The sequence below is a fragment of the Lepisma saccharinum genome, chromosome 6 (assembly GCF_977018435.1).
Source record: "Lepisma saccharinum chromosome 6, izLepSacc3.1, whole genome shotgun sequence".
In the NCBI taxonomy this organism is placed as follows: Eukaryota; Metazoa; Arthropoda; class Insecta; order Zygentoma; family Lepismatidae; genus Lepisma; species Lepisma saccharinum.
In genome coordinates this window covers 5,962,542-5,982,960 of record NC_139234.1, presented here as the reverse complement: position 1 = coordinate 5,982,960, position 20,419 = coordinate 5,962,542, and the positions used below count along the sequence as shown (strand labels likewise).

The window sequence follows — 20,419 nt, the reverse complement described above, 5'->3', positions numbered from 1 at the left end:
CTTAAAGTCAAAGCAGACAACCCCAAACGAGCTGCTTCAACACTTCCATTTCTCTTCGCCCCTGCTCAAGCTATGGCTGCTATGAGTGCGCAATGTGTGTCTATTGGGCAAGACCAACGTCCCCACTCCCACCCTGACCACTTTTCCGGCACGTGGCACACATATTTTCCTATCAGTGATCACTTCTTCCCATGTGATGTTAAAAATGGCAAGAACTTTTTTGGTTACCTTGTAAAAGTAGCTGGGGAGGTAAGAAGGGGTGGGGTGACGCAGCCAATATAATAATGTCACGTCACGTGCAAATGTATACTCATGGCAAAAGTTGGTCTATGTGGGCCACGGCTAGTGGTGGTATCATAGTAGGGCAGGGGGCAGGTACCACAGTTCACAGCCAAACAAGTGCACGAAAGAGCCAGATCTGGCTCCAAAAGAGCTAAGTTGGCAACAGTGCTCCCCAGCTGCCTGAGAATGGAGGAACTGGGGGAAATTGTCCCTCCCCCCCCTTAAGATGAATTTCAGGAAGATATCAACCTTATCAAAAAGAAATGAACTACATGCAGTCAAGAAAATTAAGTCTGATTGATCACAATGATAACGACAAAGACACATGGAGGGAGAAACATACACCCATGCCCTGGGAAGGATTCAAACCCAGAACCAAGTTTCCTCTGTACTTCTGCTAGTATTTTACATGCCAAAACATATAAAATTTTATGAATTCTTTTACTCTTAAAAAAGTGGGAAAACCTGATTAACAATTAAGATTTATTCCATTACAATTTCAATGATATTTAACATTAATTATAATTAATAATCAATAATAATTATTCTTTTTCCGCAATGAAACCCATTTTGTGCACTGTTTTAATGGCAGAGTTGCTCTTTGTTTTATGAAAATTCTTAGTCACAAATTTGGTGGTCTTCCATCCTTTGAAAAATTCGTACATTTTAAAATACAGAAATGGTTTGAACAAAGGTACATTAACCTTTAGCAGGCGGAGACTTGTGTGCAAATGTCTAGTCTCCCAGGCCAGGAACTTATCAAGCAACAAGCACTTTTCAAACTTGCCACGATGTACCAAAAAAAAAATCTTAGCTCAAGAGCAAATTGTCACAGGGAAATAAAATCTCCCCCCCCCCCCAAAATGACAGGGATATGGAAGTGAAATTTATACATTGTACCTCTCAACAATGGAAGTTAAAGGAAGAAAAATCAAAATTTTTACGAATACTTGGTATTTGGCCCACCCCTGCAGCCACCACAAGAGACCAAAGTGTACATTCCTACAACGATGGAAAATTGCATTGAAAATAGGTTGATACTTCTTCGGAGGGAAAACAATAATGTATAAGAGCAGCAGTGTTGCCGCCAGCTTACAGGAAACATTTTTGGAATTTTGATTCTAGTGTTTGCCATGGAGGCTGCATGGACCAAACTTGGAGAGGAACACGATAAAATACCACTCTTTAAAGATAAGTAATTCCCGCTTCCCAATTTTGTAAAATAAAAGAAAGAAACAAATAAAGAAAATTTGCAAATTTGACATTTCTCACCTGAACCTCTTGTCGCATATTGTTCTCATTATTACATGTAAAAGTGAAATACATCAGAAAAAAGTGGTACTTGAGGAGTTATAGATAATTTTATAAATCTATCCCATAACACACTGAGGGAAACAAAGGACTTTTTCAAAGTCTGCTTGTTAATAATAGTACGTACGTAACAATGTGTATATATTGTTTTGCAATTCGAGTATTTTCATACCTGCACATGTATACAAATGAACAAAAAATACAATTGAAAATATCATGAGGTTTTGAAGAAATGGCACATTAATTCCTGCCATCTGTTGGCTGGCAATATACTTCAATTTTCACTTTCTCCATTATCCAGTGTCAGAAAAAAATGTGAAATAAGACAAAAAAAACTGAAAAGGTTGGTGGGGGAGACCTTCAAACACTCACTGAAACACCTACCTTTGAACATCTTTGCTGCCCTGTTGCAGGATACTACTCTAACATTAAGATTCTACTACAGGGAATGGACCCCTCACGTGTATTTTTCCAAAAACTTCCAGAGGAATTTTAATATAAATGAAAGCCTTCACGACTAAGGATGTAAGCATAGTTCTTTCAAAACAAGCTGTTTAAATCGAGAGATGTTTTAGAAAGAGCTGCATTGAAATAGCTGAAAGGTCATTAGCAATGCAAGTTTTGTTCTGAAATTAGCATGAAGTAACACACTACAAAACTTGAACTCAAAGTTTTTAAGTACGACTTACGTATGTTGGGTGATTTTTTGTCGCTGTTTACGAGGATGAAGAAGCAGTTAAAACTTTGAATATCAAAAAGAAAATAAATAGACTAAAGGAAGAAAGAGGAAAAAGAAAGAAAAAAATGACAAAAACTGCATCAAGTTGTTTTTAATTAAGGTACTCACATTTTCCGCGAGGCTGTTTTACACTATTTTCTATTAATTTCGGTAGCCACTGCCACCATCCTCGTTGGAATTCGTTGTGTTGTTGCTTGGCACGTTTGTTTTTTTTTTCCTAAATTGCCGCTAGGTGTGTTGCTGTCGCCTTTATGTCTGTGTATATGTCGTCTGCTGTTCACTGGTGTTAATTGCTGCAGTAACCGAAGCCAGGCGTGGTGTGCCTGACCACTATCCATGTTCAGTTCATGGTTGTAGTGCATGATGGCATGTGTTTCTTTAATTTGTGTGTCTATGAGTGTGTGCTTTGTATTTGACATGTACACTGGTGAACAGCAAACGACATATACGCTGACATACAGGGGACAGCAGCACACCTAGCGGAGATTTAGGAAAAAAACAACAGAAACATGCCAAGCAACAACACAACGAATTCCAACAAGGATGGTGGCAGTGGCTACCTTAATTAAAAGAAAATAATGTGAAACAGCTTTGCGGAAAACGTGACTACCTTAATTATCTATTACCGCGTCTCTCATTCCCATAGTATAAAGTTGTCCTTAAGTTGAGGGGAGTACTTGTGCAATTTTTTTTTCTTCTCTACAGCAGGTTGTACAATTCATCATGCTCAGTGAAGTACACTGAGGAGTAGCTAGTCTAGCAGAGATAGATCAATCAATCTAATATTTCGAATTATATTCAAATCACAATATTTATTGTCTTATCAAAGCCACAGTTCATATGCAACACTTTCTTTTCCACCCGATTCTCGTCCATTGGTGTGATCCGCGGGCAAAGCTGGCTGGATACCCTAGCTCATTCTTCCTCCGCCTCACCAGTTTCCAGGTAGAAACGGCTGACAGATAGGGGATTGGTTTCTCACAGACTTTTTTGTAAATCCTCTAAAGAACTCTGGGTACAATTTTCTGCAGAACTTATGTTCTCTCTCTGTATTTACACAACCTTTTACACGTACAATATGGGATGTAGCTTTACTATTTATGAAATGGGAACGTGTTATGTGCAGACAATAATGTTATGCTATCTTTCTTTCTTTTTTTTTTTCAAGTATGGAATATATAATGATTAAATTTGTGTGCTCGGACTCTCTCTCTCACTCTCGTTTTAGTAGTGTTTTATTTAAATATACTACTCTTGGCCTCTAACAGTCATAAATATGGATGTATTTCTTTGGGCAAGAGAACGCGTGTTCATACTGTTGTTGGTTTGGTTTATTTTACATCGCTTTTCTGCCACATTTGGTTATCGTGAAAATGAGGATGAGTGATATGATGAAATTGATGAAGGGACCTCATATGAAAAATCCAGGCCAGGATTCGAACCCGTGAGTGCACATTCTTGTCCTGTGTGTTGTACTCTGCAGTGAATAATGAAATAATTTGGAATGAAAAATGTATCTCAGAACTCAAAAAGACAAATGAATATTATTGAAGAAACTACAAAAAAGTGTTTTGTTTCTGTGCATAAAGTGGACTTAAAACATATATGACATATGGTTATGACAGCGTGCTACGACACCAGGAGTTCCAGGTTCGAACTCCGACCTAGACATGGATGTTCTTTGTGTTTGTCCCTTCATTAATTTTATCGCATCATCTTCGCAATTAACCAAATGTGACAAAAAAGTGATGCTAAGTAACAAAAATTAATTCAAATCGCTTTTCCGCCACTTTTGGCTAATCGCGAAGATTATACGAAAAAATTGATTAAGGGACACACACAAACAATACCCATGGCCAAGCTGAGATTCGAACCCAGGATCTCTGGCTTAGTAGTCAAATCAAATATTTTTTTTTTATTTTTGAATGTGGGTGGGGTTTACGTGTACTTTTTTTAGTACTCATTCATCATTTTGAAATCTCTTCCTGTTATTGACATTCTATTTTTTAGGAATACTGGGCCCTAAAGGGGGAGGGGTGTGACCCACACCACCAATCCCATCCCCCCTTGAGCATGCCACTGACTGCTATCCCAAGTGTTGACATCACTGATCATGCTTGAAAATTGTAGCTGCCAAAATTATGATTTGGAGTTTAAAAAAATGTGATTGTAAATAAGAAGGAAGTACAAAAATTCTAATCAAACTACTGCTATATAATCTTCTCCTGTAGAATATTTTTTTAAGATTAAAAGTATGTTGCATGGAGGTGAAGTGATCAGCATCATGTTCCAGTCAAGCATGTTCTATGGTAGCTCGCAGCCACCCACTTATAAGAGGCTATGTGAAGAAGTGCTGTACTCCCACCCAACATCAAAATGTCTACATACTGCATTGCAAAGGTAAGTCAGAGGAAGAATTAAGATATATTTTAAAATTCAGAAATGTTGCAATTAACTACAAACCTCTAAAATTGCACATTTAGTAATTTCATTGTGCACATATTTGGCCAATACACTGTGTTGTATTTTGGTTATTCTTCACTGCTTTATGAGTTAGTTACCTTAATGCTAAACATGAGTACCGGCTGAGATTCTGAGAGAACAGCCGAAAATAAAACCTCATCCTGGGTTCAAAGATTTAGGGAACTGAACCACAGCAGATCTTAGTCACTGCTTATAAATGAACAGACAATTCTAGTTGCTACGCAGTCATTAAAACGCACACTAAAATTCCCATATATTCCCCTTTTGGCAGAAAATCCAGTTGGCAATACTAATATATTTGTTCTAGTATAGGAGGAGACAGTTTCTAGACACAATACCCTGAAATCAATTACCTTCCATTCAAGAACAAATACCCATTACTTCAAACCATATGCCACTACGCCAACACACACATTTCTGCTAAAACAAACAACAATGATCACATGCACACACAAACACAAGAAGCGACTTACAAGTACGGTTACACAGACAAACATTTTGAGAATGAATTGAAGCAATTCCAGTATTTAAAAAAAAAACAACATCAGGAATCTGGCAAATTGCACATGCCAAACTGGGTGGAGCTTGAGACTCCAGCTGTGATGAAGGTACAAATGATAAGGAAGTCATTCCCAGAATGGGACCCAAACCTAGAACAGGGTAGCTCCTCTAGGGCCATGATAAAATTAAAGTATAATTCCCGGTTTTCAAAGCGAACTTTCCAAACATTCAAGGGTACAAGCTGATGTTTTGTCTATTTCAACCTTATGTATTACTACCTCTCATCACCCACACAAATACATTAGCAATATAAAGGGTGTGTGTGACTCCAATGTATTAAAAAATTCTAATTCAATTCTATTAAATTCTATATATATTTGAAATATTTAATTTCAAGTGCGGAGTTCACATTTGCCATTTCACGTACTCAGACCGAACTACATCTACAAACACAAGTCACATATGTTACGGGATATACTGCTCCACGAAAAATGCTACTTATAAGGATTTCAAACTTTAATTTGCCTAATAAACTAAAAGATATCTTATCTTGCAATAATCTTCCATATGTCAGAAAGGTTGTTCTGCAAAGAGGACTAACTGATTGATAGAATGCTGTTTTATTTTCGAAGCAACTATAGTTACCTTCTTCAACTGATTGATTTAGTTTGTATTTTAAGTCCACTTTATGCACAGATAAGCTAATCGGGACAGGACCTACAGTTTAAAGTGGGATCCAAACCACTATGTGTCTCCACCGGGTATCGCATCCTTGATTACAAGGTGACAACATTACCATTATGCCATCGGAGAGGCCCAGTTTCCTTCTTCGATAAAAGTAAAAGCTAAACTGAAAAACTTGCTCAGGGCATATGCATAAATTCGATGTGATTTGGATTAATAAAAGTTGCAATTTTTCACGTCTGTGGAGAAAAATCATGCACAATTCTGAAATTCAGTTGTAATACTCTTTCCTGAATACTACAGGGCAATTTTTGGAATTATTTCCTTTGTCAAAATGCTCATTAGTGTTAGGAAAAAAAAGAGAACAAAGAATTCTAGGTAATGGATTTCTCCCCACGTTGCAGTTGCAAGCACAAATCTAAGTCTACTATTAAGCCAGATAAAGTTTATTTAAAATATCATTGATAAACATACTTGGCTCCATGTATGTCTTATGGAGAATGAAAACATTCCATCTTGAACATAAAGTTTACTGTAATTGGGGGGAATGTTATGACATCTTTCGAGATAACCATTCTTCAACCTTTCTTTTGTCTATTGATGTACTTTATGCAGTTATACTAAGTAACAAATTCCTAAAGGAACTAAAAAAGTAAAGCATTCATGTAAAATCACATGTTCCGCTCAACACAAAGTCACTCTTGTTCTGGTGAAACAAAACATTCCCCTCTTTTTTGGTACAACACAGCTCCTCTGACCCTGCAGCACCCAGAGCACATGGTATAAAGGTAAAGCGTTCCCCTGTGCATAGCACCACGCCATGAAGGCATATAGGGGGTGTGGGGGTAACGCCCCACACTTTCTTGATCCGGTCATGAGTGGGGGCGATGTGATCAGCATCACGCCCCTGACCGCCTTTACCCCCCAGGGTTTCCCCCCGGTACCCATGTTATTCGACGCTGGGTGGGTGCCGGGGCCGCTTCCACTGTTAGAAAAGTTCCCGGATTTGAACCGGCCGGGGATCTAACCCGGGACCTTGATCACGGTAGTCAGACGCGTTACCGACTGAGCCACCGTGATCCAAAAATTTTATCATCCAGAATAATGTATGCCGCTGTGCCATCACAACAATGAATATAAAACTACGATAACTTTCCGTGAAGCCAGCCACCTTAGTTGAAGATCAGATTGAGTGGTTGACTTGTGGTCCAGCTGGCAAAGTTTCATGGTCTAGTCTTACACTGGGCTCCACAATTTCTTTGCAAGTCTCTCATCACCAATTTTATCGAATCATCCTTCATCCTCCTTGTTGGGATTAGCCAAATATGGTAGAAATGTAATGCAAATAAGAAATTAACACACTCTAGTTTCTCCTTGAAACACACAGGCATATTTACTATCTCTGTTCCAGTGGTGCACAAAGGCACTGTGTAAACTAAGGAGATACACATAGTATATCTGGGATGCACTTCATGTGCACAGCTTACTTCTTTAGTGTGTCAAAAAGCATTAACGACTGTTTTATTTTATTTTCACTAGAAATGGAACAGATGAATTGTTCCATTATCTGTGTCTGCTGATATAGGCATATTGGTGCATTGGTAAAATTGTCTATAAATAGAATGCAGTTTTGGGTAAAATTTTGGCATTCAGATGCCCTTCTTTTGTAAAGTAAACGTCTAAATACACAGTTTATTTTCAAAGCAAAACTCATCACAGTCACTCGGTTAAGTACATTAAATAATGAGGTTAACAAACCATCCTAGAACCACAATGGTCCAGCACCTAAGCTACCCGACCCCACTTGGGAGACATAGGTCCGATAATGTCCTACATAAAGAGACTCCGAGATACACACAGTCGGTACCCTGGTGACAATCCTGGGGGGAAAGGCAGCTGGAGTATGGTGTTGACCACCATCTCTGCAATGACAAGATTGCAAAATGTGTAGGATATCCCTCCACACACACGTGTGCCTTCACATGGTGTCATGAGAAGGGGGAGGGGCTAATTCTTTTTAAAAATGAATCATTTATATTCCAAATATTTATCAATCACGATAATGATTAATGTTTACTTTGAGCATAATCATCTGATTCCAGTCAACTTCCTTACGTAGCTTTTTGTGCACGGACAAACATTGGATATAAAATATGCACTTCAATCAGTGGGGTATTTCCTTCATATTTTTTGGCATATCTTCTTATTCTGCACCTTAGGCACCACATTCAATACACAAGGACTATGGAAAATATTACTAATTAGGAGGGGGCTGATTAGGATGAGGGCTGTTTATGACATGGTATAACTTCAAGAACATCCCTCAACCCCCCCCCCCCCCAATACACTACAGAAACGGTTTATTGAAGAATAACATGCTTCCTGGCCCTGCTTTTGGTCCAACCATTGACGGAAATATCAGTTAAAATTCCGCACAGGTTTTCCCATTTCAATGGAAATTTGTTATGCATGATTCACCTCCAAGAAGGATTTTGTTTTCAGCTCATTGTTACACAAACCTGTTCACACTAGTGAGCATGGTAGTCATGCATTTCACATTAAGCAGTGAAAGGGTTAAGCAGGCTAGTTTTGCTTGGACACAAAACATCTCCAACTGCAACCACACACTCTTTCATAAAATCATCAGAGTAAGGCTTGCAACATTTATAATTTTTCTCACTTTTGACAATTTCACTAAACTAGTTATGTTGTTTCCGAAAAAGCTGCTGCTGACCAGTAAATTTTCCATTACATTATGGAGCTCCATGCTACTGCAACTGGTATATTATAAACTGTAATGTCTTTCACTGTTACAATGTTTTTTGTGGATGTAGGGGAGACAAGACTACCATTGTCATCACATTAAACAGTGTTATGAGATCCAAAATATAAATTATAATTATTAAACTGGCAGGCTGGGTGGCATAAGATGCACATTTACTCATCTCTGTCAAAATTCCTTGCAAATATTAGAAAACAGCAAGTTCAACGATAGGAATTCTTTTCATGTTGGAGTTGTAAGCAATCAGCAAGTTGATTACCAAGATAAAAGTTATTAAAAATATCATTAATAAATGTGTTGACTTGCACGTGTTTCTTATGGAGAATGTAATTAAAAAATTTTGCTCATCAGAGCGATATTCTGACACTGTTCGTAACATCCAATTCTTCCTTCCATTCGCATGTAATTCTATTAGGGAGCTTACAGACCGAACTGTCACTTGGAAACTAAATCTTTAGAAACAAATGCAACTTTTTGTACATTAAGTGACATGACAAACTGGATGTGTCACTGAGGCAGTGCCATTATTTCAATCTTGTGCATCGTGGTGCCTTGGTTTCTTGGTAGCACATGCATAGTGAATGCTCTTCCATATGTTGGACAGGGGCCCTAAGCTGCTTGCCACTTCGGCATGGAACTCCAATGTCATAGTGGTAACGTCATCACCTTGTAATGAAGGGGTCCTGGGTTTGATACCTAATGGAGGCACATAGTGGTTTGTATCCTACTTTAAACTGTAGGTCCAGTCCCAATTAACCTATCTGTACATAAAGTGTAAGAGGACTTAAAACAGAAACTCAAACCTGTTCCTACAGTAGCTACAGAAAGAAATACTCTCATATGTTGACACATGCTTTCAATGTTTACTTGGGGCACGAGGGAGCGGAGGGGTAAAGTTTTCAAGTCCTGCAAGAGTAAGTGGACATAGGAACTGCATCTACTGGAGACAAGAGAATATGAGAGAAAAGCACTGAAGTTTTATTCTTCCACTAACACCAAACTGATATATACACATGTCTTTACGACAGAGGGAGTCATAATTTAAACAAATGTTGTGTTTTGTAATAGATTGATTATCTTTTGTCCTTGGCAAAGAGATGTGAGTGTGTCAAAGCAATGTACGAATAACAAGTATTACCTACAAAAAATAAATGTTTTGCATAGTTGCTTATAAAATTTCTGTCTCATGGGCAGTTTGCAAAAGTTAAGGGGCAATAAAAAATCAGTCTCTCCCCCTGATCTTAGCCACAGTATGAAAAGTCACAAATTTGAAAGATTATGGTTACCCAATCTAGAAATCACAAAGAATTTACATGGCAGTTGCATTGTATGAACCTTGCTTATGCATAACCAGTTGCAATCCCAAGATTACAAGCATACTGGTGGTGACGTGCATTTCAAATTAGAGATATTATTAATAAATATTACTAATTGCAAACTTAAAACTATGCAGTAGGCAACTATGTTAAATGTCCCATACCCTGGAATTTGCTTATCATGTATGTACTGGTACATTATGATTTTTTTCTGTGGAAAATGTTTAGCCAACAAAACTAACAGGAATAATTTCTCGAAATGGATAAAAAATACTCTCTCTGTCCCATACACATTTGTTTGGTGTCCGATATGCAAACTGTGACATTGGTGTATACAGAAGAAGAAAATGAAACACGGGAATGAGTCATACAATGTTATAACTCAAGGATCAGTACAAATTGGCCGATCAAGTATCCAAAAGAACATAAATAAAAAAATTACCATTTTGGCATACCGGACTATAATTATGGGACAGAGGGAGTATATCACTAACATATAAACAGAATCAGTCTAACTTCATAACAGGGTAATAGTCACAAAACTAATAATAAATTGCACAACTTATCAAAGTATGATGGGACAAGTCGAATGATGATATTTTGAATGTATAAGCCAGCGGCGTATACTCTGGGTCATCTAGGTAATCGCAGATGACCCGGCTGTATTTATTTTTTTAAAAAAAATATATAAATACATCTCTTCGCAATATTCTTCCAAACCAATTTCGATGCATACATTTCTTTGCTTCCAGTGCGCGAATGCTTCCAACCGTTTGCCGCTGAATGTCCGGGAACCTTCCTCCAGCTGGTGGAATGACTTCAGGCAATCTCACCCTGACGTCATTCCTCCCGCTTTCCTTACAACCCTTGGCGAGGAAGGAGGAGAAAGGAAAGAGGGGGAGGAAACACTGCTTCTCAGGCGCGGTGATTCTGTGGCCAGGGTAAGCTCCTTCTTGTGAGAGTCCACCGGTCGCACTCTCAACCTTCAGAGCCTTTGCCGTTCCCTCCGCTGAACTAGGGAAAACATACCCGGTAGAGTGCGAAGAACAGGAAAATTGAATAACATGGGCAAACCAATTCTACGCTAATTTTCACTTTACATTTGAATGGCTTATTGCAGAAAAAGACCTGAGTCACATTTTTGAGGAATCGGAGTTAATGGTATTTTTTATTTTCCTAGTTACAGACACATCTTTTAGTGCAGAAAGGACGTCAGTCACACGAGGATATAGCCAAGAAAATGCACAGTGAAAAGTGTACTTTAATGCAGAAAGGTACCTGAGTCGCTGACTCGGGCCCTTTTCTGCAATAAACTTAGCCGTATTTATACGTTGTACGAACTGTGTACGCTAATCTGTAATACAGCTCGGGCGGTAAAAATACTGTGAAACTTATTGACACAAGTAGCATTATTGATTTCGCAACGTGGTGGCCTCATGTCTACAAAAAAAAAATGTGGCATCTGTGAAAACCACCATGTGTTCCTACAAGAATAGGCAGTATTTTCAGATTTCCAAGTATCATTACTTTGAATACTATGTTGAACATAAGAGTACTGTCAAGGTTTCCGAAGTCATCAAAGGTATGACGTCTCACACCTTCTATCTGTCCAAAGGTGCAAGAATTGTAATTCCTACGCCAGTTCCATTGTACATTATCGTGCATTATTGTACTTCAAACACCGACAATAAAGTCCAGAAAGTGCAGTACACTGTCATTCATTGATGAATCTATAATTTATATATATATATAACCTAACCTAACCTAGCGTATGTGGCAACGACAAACGGGCGTTTGTAGGATATTTCTCGTCCTATTTCTCAAAGTTTCCACTTTTATTGCAGAAAGGTACCGGAGTCATAACCTTTTCATCTCCACTGTCTCTAGCAGCATACTGCAGAGGGGCGCATTGAGGGTTTCAAAATTAACTTTTCTTTATGCTGAATATTTGAGCCAACAACGGCACATTTCTTTCTTACACTATCAATATTATACAATTTTTCTTGTTTTTCTCAGAATTGTGCAAAAGTGACTCAGGTCCCTTTCTGCAATAAGCCATTCATTTGCTTCTGTCTTGCTGATTTCTGTTACTTGAACATAAATTTATCAAAAGGAAAAAGCTTAAATATTGAAGATCAAGCAAACTAAATTAAAATTCAAAGCTTAAGCAATTAAAGCACCTACATGCTGACTCCCCCTCCTTGTATTACAAAAATAGTGATTGTTTCTCCTCTCTAATCTTCAAAAGCAGCGAGAATACTTCTTTCACGGAACTGAATATTTTTTAAAGGGAAAGATATCAAAAATAAATTATATATATACTATTAGTTCATTTAAGTTGCTATATTCCGCCTCTATAGATTAATAGTGATGAAGATGAACGAATTAAACATAAAACGAAAAAACACATCAGGCACGTAGCCAGGTGGAGGACTCGGGGGGCTGAAACCTTCCTCCCTCAAATCCTACAAATATCTAATTTAAAAAGTGTATGGTGGTAATTAATTTTACTTCATTAGCACGATTAAACACCTTGCATAATACGTTGTAATAATCTGAGATTCATCTTCAGGACTTCTAACCCCACTGTTTCAACTTTATGTGGCGGCTGCTATTAAGGGATGATCCCCATCCCGAAATAAAATTCTGGCTCTGGCCTGCAATAATTCGAACTTTTAAAACCTTTCATTTCGAGCTCGGAAAGGGTTTTTTTTTTTATCATTCATAGGGAATTTCATTCTGAGCCAGGAACACAACAACAGAAGTTTGGCGCATGAAACTGAATGCGTGTAGTCGTTGGCTTCATGCTGTGCTTCATGTTTATTATTTATTTAGGTGTTAGTGTTTGTCGTGATAGTGCTGTGTTAAAGGGTAATGGATGTGATACGAGATTTGCTGGTGAAACCTTTTGGAACAAGATCTTTTCAGGAGAAGTTGCAAATTGTTAATACAGGTAGGCCAGTGTCATCGCTTGAACTTATTTCTACACACAAAGACAAAAATCGGGAATATGTGAGGCATTTTCGCAAGCAAATTATGACAAAACACCATGGTACAGGAAGTATAAGTGTTAATAAGCTTTGCTTTTTTGTTGGTCGTGCTTACTTTTCGGGGCTGAAAAGAATGTATGGATGCGTGGCGGATACTGTAAACTAAACTATCTTTGCAACGCTTGTGCCAAACATGAAAAATCCGAAAGTCACATAACTTCCTTTGTTAAGCTGCAATCTTTCGCACAGACACGTATTGACATGCAACTGGACAAACAGCGTGCTTTGGATGTGGTACGGCACAAGTAATCGGGTCCTGGATTAATTTGAATTTTTCACTTAAATTAATATTGCTGTTTATATTTCACTAGTGCACGTCTTTCATTTTATATTTCACAGGTTGTTTTTTATAGCTTTATAATACTGTCTTGTTTTATTATTTGAAATTCTACACCTATATTATACTGCAATAACGATAATTAATTGATTGTGGTTGTAGCAATAAGACAAACATTCCGACACAATATTCCTAAATCCAATATGGATCCTGCCATAAATTGCATGGAAACTTTTGGAGTTTGAGGATCAATGGCCGGAGATTACCCACTCGTTAGAACCAGCATACGCCACTGGTATAAGCCCCCTAAATTTTAAAGAGTTGAGTGCGACACCTCATTTAGATCTCCTTTTCAACAAAAAAAAATTGTAAGAAACATTTTGTTTTGTCATTGGTTTCCGAATGAACACCCAAAAACTATTTTGCTGTTTCCCCTGTGCATAGCACCACGCCATGAAGGCGTATTTTGCTGTTTCAGTGAGTCTAAAACATCTTAACCAGGTAATCTTCAAAACCGAGGACGAATCATGGGGAAGTCAAATGATGCCATCTTCCAAGTGACCCTCTACAGTACCTTGAGAATTTTAAATGAAAAAGGGGAAGAGTAGCGTTATGTTGGATAGGTCTCCTAATTTCAAGAAAATAATGTAGGGGGCTGATTTCCTTGTTTTCAATTGATCCTCACAGCGGAGGAAATTATTTGCTTAGAGCATGCCTGGTACAGTCAGCACAAAACTACTTTTATATATTTCAGTCAAGGAAGCAACGTTCGGTTATTTGCAAAAAAGCAAACAATGCCAGTTTAACAAAACTGAACCTTCAGATTTCTCCAAATTATTATGCAAGTCAAAAAACAGGCCACAAACATCATGGCATGTGTGCACATGCACAGAGGTACCTTTACCTTTTTTTTTACCGTAGTACTTTTAAAAGGTGTTAGTATATGGCTGTAAAATCCAGTTTGCTGATAGGTTATGTAGTAAACGCTACTTTTTTCCTGCACATACAGGGTGTTCTGCTCAGGACTACAATAAAATAAAAATTCATAACGTTGAAAGTTCGAATGACTGAAGTTGGTATCACTGTGAAGAGTAACCGAGAAAGTTTTAAAAGGTAATGCACCAATGGCAGGTTGTGCATGAGCAGAAGTCAGAGTTGTTCAAATTTCCGAAGCATCATTAGTTATCACGTGGGTGAAGGAATTTTGATTTGGCACTTGCACAACTGAAATCTGTATGTGGGGGTGTACGCTGTGCCTCAACTTCCATCAAGATAGAACCCATGCCATTTTGCCAAAGAAGTGCGATGTTTCTTTAATGACCATTTCAATGCCACGCATTGGAAGAAGATCTTGGATCACGGAGTGGCCACCACATCTTACAGTGTTCGACTTCTTGCTTGTGGGGTTTTAAGGACTAGTGTATGTTGCAAATGTTTGGGATCTGCCAGACTTGCACAAAAGAGAAAGAATTCGTGCTGCATTAAACATGACGCCACAAGTGCTAGAGAGAACTTATGGCCGAGTGGATTGCCATTTAGACATTTGCCGTGCCACCAATGGTGTATATCTCGAAGTGTACTAGGCACGTAACAAAACTTTCCGAGTCTACATATGTATGCAATAAGTTTTGGAAATAAATAGTTTAAAGTAAAGAAAATATAATCTTTTTTTATCATAGTTCTACAGGGAAAACCCAGTATATAGCTAGGATTGAAATTGCTAAATGCATTTCAGAAGTGAACAGCAACCGAGTAACATGCAAAAGATTCATAAAGAAATGTCTCCAGTTTACTGTGAGAAGGGTGTCACTGAAAGTGGGCCACAATTAATTTGGAAAACTGGGCCGGTCATTCTGTTGAGATTGCAATATAATCAAATGTGCGAAGAGTAGAGATCACCTGGGCATTCGTGTAGTTTAACCTAAAAAATCATATGAATTCCAAAACGGTGTACTCACTGTGGATGCTCAGAAAACTAACATATGAATACAAAATCAAATAATGGCATATCTCTGTAACATCTCTCTCCCAAGACTTCAAGGCACTGATAGAACAGTGATGCCTAGCTATGAACTATGTCAATGAATATGAAATAATTTCAGGTTCAAATTTCACAGTGTTTTGTTATATATGAACTATCCCTGGTATATATATTTTTGGGAAAGTCAAGGTCCTCTAATGTATACCACCACTGCTACTTCAATCTGGTATATATATTTTTGGGAAAGTCAAGGTCCTCTAATGTATACCACCACTGCTACTTCAATCAGTAAAGCAAAATACCCTGGAAGGAATAGATTTCTTCAGGACATCCACCAGGCAAGGGTCACAGTTTAAGAGTTGCCAAAAAGCCAGCATTTTTGAATGGATGGTTTCTTTCTGATAAAAAGAAGGGTTTTTCTTTTCAAAAAACTTAAATTTTGGCTTTTTACCAAAATGAACAACCCTGTAATCTAAATTACATTAAACTAAACAAACCCACACACTGCGAACCACTAAAATTTAGTCCCCATACCAGTAAGCCCCCCCCCCCCCCAGGAATATTCTTTACCTCTCTTTAATAAATGCCTATGTGAAATTTAATTAAGGAGATTTAAGCTAGAATAAAACTTTAATTTAAATTAAAGAGAGAGGTACAACTTATTACATAAGATGAATTGAAGTTGCTGTTATGAGTTTACAGGTTTGTAGACACACATTTTACAACTAGTTAAAAAAATAAATTACATGATGTAAGCAGCCAACAGACAGATATTGGCCAATCCCAGTGGACACATATTGCATAGTGGTTAAGATACAATTTTAACCCTAGATTACCGAGGTAAGCCCACCAACTCTACATTTTAGATTTTTCAACTGTTTGAAAATAAATTATTGTTCCCTAGGATGTTCCCAATATTTCTGTATTACTTTTGTTCATAAAAACATAAATGTAATGTAATGTAATTAGGAGGCAAAATGCACTTGGTTGGCATATAAGGTGTCATCTCTGAATGCATCTCATTTGAAAAACCCGTGACAGTGTACAATTGGTTGGTAATGATGATAATTATTGTAATTATTATATTTAATAACAACTGCACTTCTGCAAACACAAAAGCATTAATACAAATTATAATGGATTTTGTGAGTCCTAGTTAATGATAAAATATATGCGAGACACTCATGCAATAATTGGTTATTATTTTTATTAATGATAGTAATTTTTGTAATTATTATAATAAAGAAATAACTGTACATATATAATCAGCAAAGGAAGCAGTGATTCAATAATAAAATGACTTCTTGAATTTTAGTGATAAAAAAGTGTGGGCCTGTGAGCCCACATGTAGGTATTTGATACTAGATTTTCAAAAGGTATAAAGTGATCACAAGGAAAAGAACCTTAGGCAAAAAGTCTCCGCGCAACTTCACTGTCTTCCCTTCAACTTGGGTCATAAGGAAACATGCTCCACTCTGCGCAGGCGTTCTTGCTTGTAGTTCCACTATAGAGCAGTATTTTCTATTTTGCTTCATAAGTATATACTACATAAATATATTTAATAAGCCTACCGAAATATGAAGATAAACTCTGAAAGAACCGCCATTCAAAAAAACAGTCTTTTTAAAAAAAAAAAAAATCACATTTCATATTTAGAAATGAGTGTATTTTACAGTACGGAGATAAACTAAAACCATGGAACAGGAAAAATACTGCCAACTCCTGTATTTTCATTGATTTGGGACATTTTGCGATAAAGCCACGGAAGAAAAACTCCGGCTTTCTTCAGACCACTTCCAATTCTAGTCACCCTTCTGAATGTGTAATTATTTTTACAAGTTACACAGGAGTATCAACAGCCTGAAAGGGAGTATTGTATTGAACACCACTATATCTTTAGATAGACTAATTGGGATTGGACCTACAGTCTAAGCTAGATTCAAACCACTGTGCAATGTACCTCCATCGAAACAGACCCTACAATGTCGTCCATGGCTGAAAGAAACCTAGCCAATCATACTGGAATTGCTTCATTGACACACTCTTAACACACACAAGATGATCACCACAGAACACACACTAGAGCATGCTTACCTTCAGCACATGTTGCCAGGTACTTCCCATTGGAGCTGAAGTCAATATCTAGAATCCTCCCGCTGTGACCCTTGAGGGTTGTCAAGAGCCACGGGTGCGAGAACACTTGTTTTGATTCCTTCTTCCACTTCTCCGCTTGTTTCTTCTTCAACTTGTTAGGAGCACTTGCATTGTCACTCACTTTTGCTTTCACCTGCTGAGTTGTGTCTGGACCTGGAAAACCAAAATAGTGCTTCATTAATTAAAAAGTCAACATGCATTATTTGAAAACATAAATACACAGTTATAAGAAATGTAACAACAATCTGTGTGGACTCATTTGAGTCTGACAAGATCAGGCATGACGACTATTTTAGTTAACCCCTAGGTACAGATCTAGAAATTTACTTTGAGAGGGATCCAAACCAAGTCACACACAAATGCTAATAATAATAATAATCACCATAATTACAAGACTAATATTTATAACTAATATGTTGGTATAATTAAAGTCTATTCACAATAATTATTAAAAGAGGATAATATTGTTATCATTATTATTACATGAATAGGTACAAAGACAGTACAAGAACAGAGGTATAACAGCGCATTTTCATTATCTAGCACATGTGTAGTTAGATCGCTAAATTTTGTGTAAAAATAACGGTCCCACCCAGTAAATTAACTTCAAAAAATAAAAACTAATATTTATTGAATGACAAAAAAAGAAAAGGATGTTATGTCAAGCTGACGAAAGAAGTTCCTAATTAATATTTATAAATATTATCATAAATATGCATACATCATCTTTGGTACTGTCAATTTGAAGCCATATGATCTCAACCTATCTTGCCTTCATGTAAGTTCAGCAGAAATACCTCTTATTTAGGCAAAACAAATTTCCAGACCAATATTTGGTGTTGACATTTTTGGAGAAGAAGTACGAACATCAGCTACAAGAGAAAGCATTTTATTACCAAACTTTAGTGTTAGCAGATGGAGCCTTTTCAAACTTGGCATGATGTACAAGAATGTCAAAGAGTGATGTGTGTTTGTTTATCTTCGGAATGACAGGGATTCTAGAGGAGGTGAAATTCATACATTGTGCATCCCAATAATTAGTGTTAAAGAAGGAAGAAAATTGCAATTTAATAAATAATAATAATATAACTGGCCACCACAATAGACCGAAGTGGATGAACATGTAGTATGTAGCAGTATGTAACTCCTGTGGGCCTCTGATGATAAAGATATTTGGTAGTGAGGGGGTGGCGGAGATAACCACTGAATTCATGCGAGTGTGTTACCCTCTAGCAGTTCCTACTTGCTTTGGCACAATAAATATGTTGACTTCTTCAGTGAATTTCCAAAATAGATGTCCAGACTAATCTGTAGTGCTTTAACATGTTAATAAGGAAGTTTGAAGTTTTAAACTGCACTTGCTATTCAAGATAATGAAATTTGACCAAAGTTGTTGAATAAAATTATTGAAAATATACTAACAAACATTTGAGTGTGAGAGAGAGAGAGAGAGAGAGAGAGAGAGAGTATATGAAGCTTTTGTACACTTTTTAGAATGAGCACATTTAACATGGAAGTGGGCAAGATGCAATTCAAAATAACACAAAGAGAATAGCAAATAGACAAAAAAATAAGCAACAGATGGCACTATTTGATATTATTTACAAACATTTCTTCTAATAGAAGACCGAAAGGCAAACTCTGAGGAAAATATATCGATTCTTGATAGGAGGTCATTGTATTGTGTGACAAGTCTGTAAAACAGGGATCTTTTATGAATTTGTAGTCTCTGTTTCTTTGTATAAAATAACCTTGCGTTTAAAGTGGGATCCGAACCACTATGTGCCTCCACCGGGACCCCTTGATTACAAGGTGATGACACAACCACTGTACCTCGGGGAGGACCCTCCATGCCTCTGCGAAAGGCAACTTGCATGTGTGGGTGACATGTGAAAGTTGCTTTTTAACAATCTCAGAAATTTAAAAACTTGTTTCTTCAAACACACTTCCATGGCCACCCTACCATTTCTAGTATTGTAAATGCCCTCCCCAACCCCCAGAACAAAATTGTAAAAGTCATTACACAATTGCAATTCAGACAGTACTCATGGAAAAGTGTCCACTTTCTCAGTTGTGTGTCAAAGCATGTACATATAAAAAAGTTGCAAATTTGAATTCCACAACCATCCATCAAACACGAAAAAAAATTGACAGGTCACTAAGTTTCAATGGCAGGAATGCACAAATAAAAAAAATTGAATGCAACTCTCCCTAGGCACTCATAACAAACTTCACAATCTTCATGTGAGAAATAAAGGTATGACCACTTGTTTAACACATGTGGGTTAATTCAGTAGGACTTTGCCACCAAAAGTGGATGCAAAATATGCACAAAACGGACACCCTTGTAAAACCTGATTTACACAACAAGTCATGTTTACACCCATGGCAAAACAAGGTGGGGGACCAATGTCTGATCAGCAGAATATAGAGAAATTGTGTTAAAAGGAAAATTGAAAACAACAGAGCAACTCCTTTTTTTTTAAATCACTGTATGCTGCAACCATAACTTCTTGATAAATTGCTTACATTCACCACCTACACCAAACTTTATCTTGACCACTACATCTCACCAATGATTGAAATTCTGCTAAAAAAATTAGATTCCCCCAGCACAAAAGCATGCAGCTGCTTGCGCATTCTAGGAAAAATAACCTACACTCAGTACGGTCCTGTCTGTTTACAAAGTACTTCCAAGATTATCATGTATCGTGAACTGCAGGAAATGACCACTTAGTTACTATTCATTCACTTGCGAAGCGTAAGAAACCTGGGAACTAAATCACCTAAACAATTCAGATGTTAGAAAAACATATTACACTATTCACGCATAATGCTTACACAAAGCATCATGAGTG

At 37.3% G+C, this 20,419-nt stretch overlaps 1 protein-coding gene across 3 annotated transcripts in view; it reads right to left on the bottom strand.

Annotated features, from left to right (window-relative positions):
* Positions 1 to 20,419, bottom strand: part of LOC145988523 (transducin beta-like protein 2) — a 70,886-nt gene that overhangs the window by 40,841 nt on the left and 9,626 nt on the right. For all 3 annotated transcript variants that reach the window (XM_083123418.1, XM_083123417.1, XM_083123419.1), the window contains exon 2: positions 17,502 to 17,714. In XM_083123418.1, coding sequence (XP_082979544.1) covers positions 17,502 to 17,714 — 213 coding nt within the window. The remainder of the gene's footprint in view (positions 1 to 17,501; positions 17,715 to 20,419) is intronic.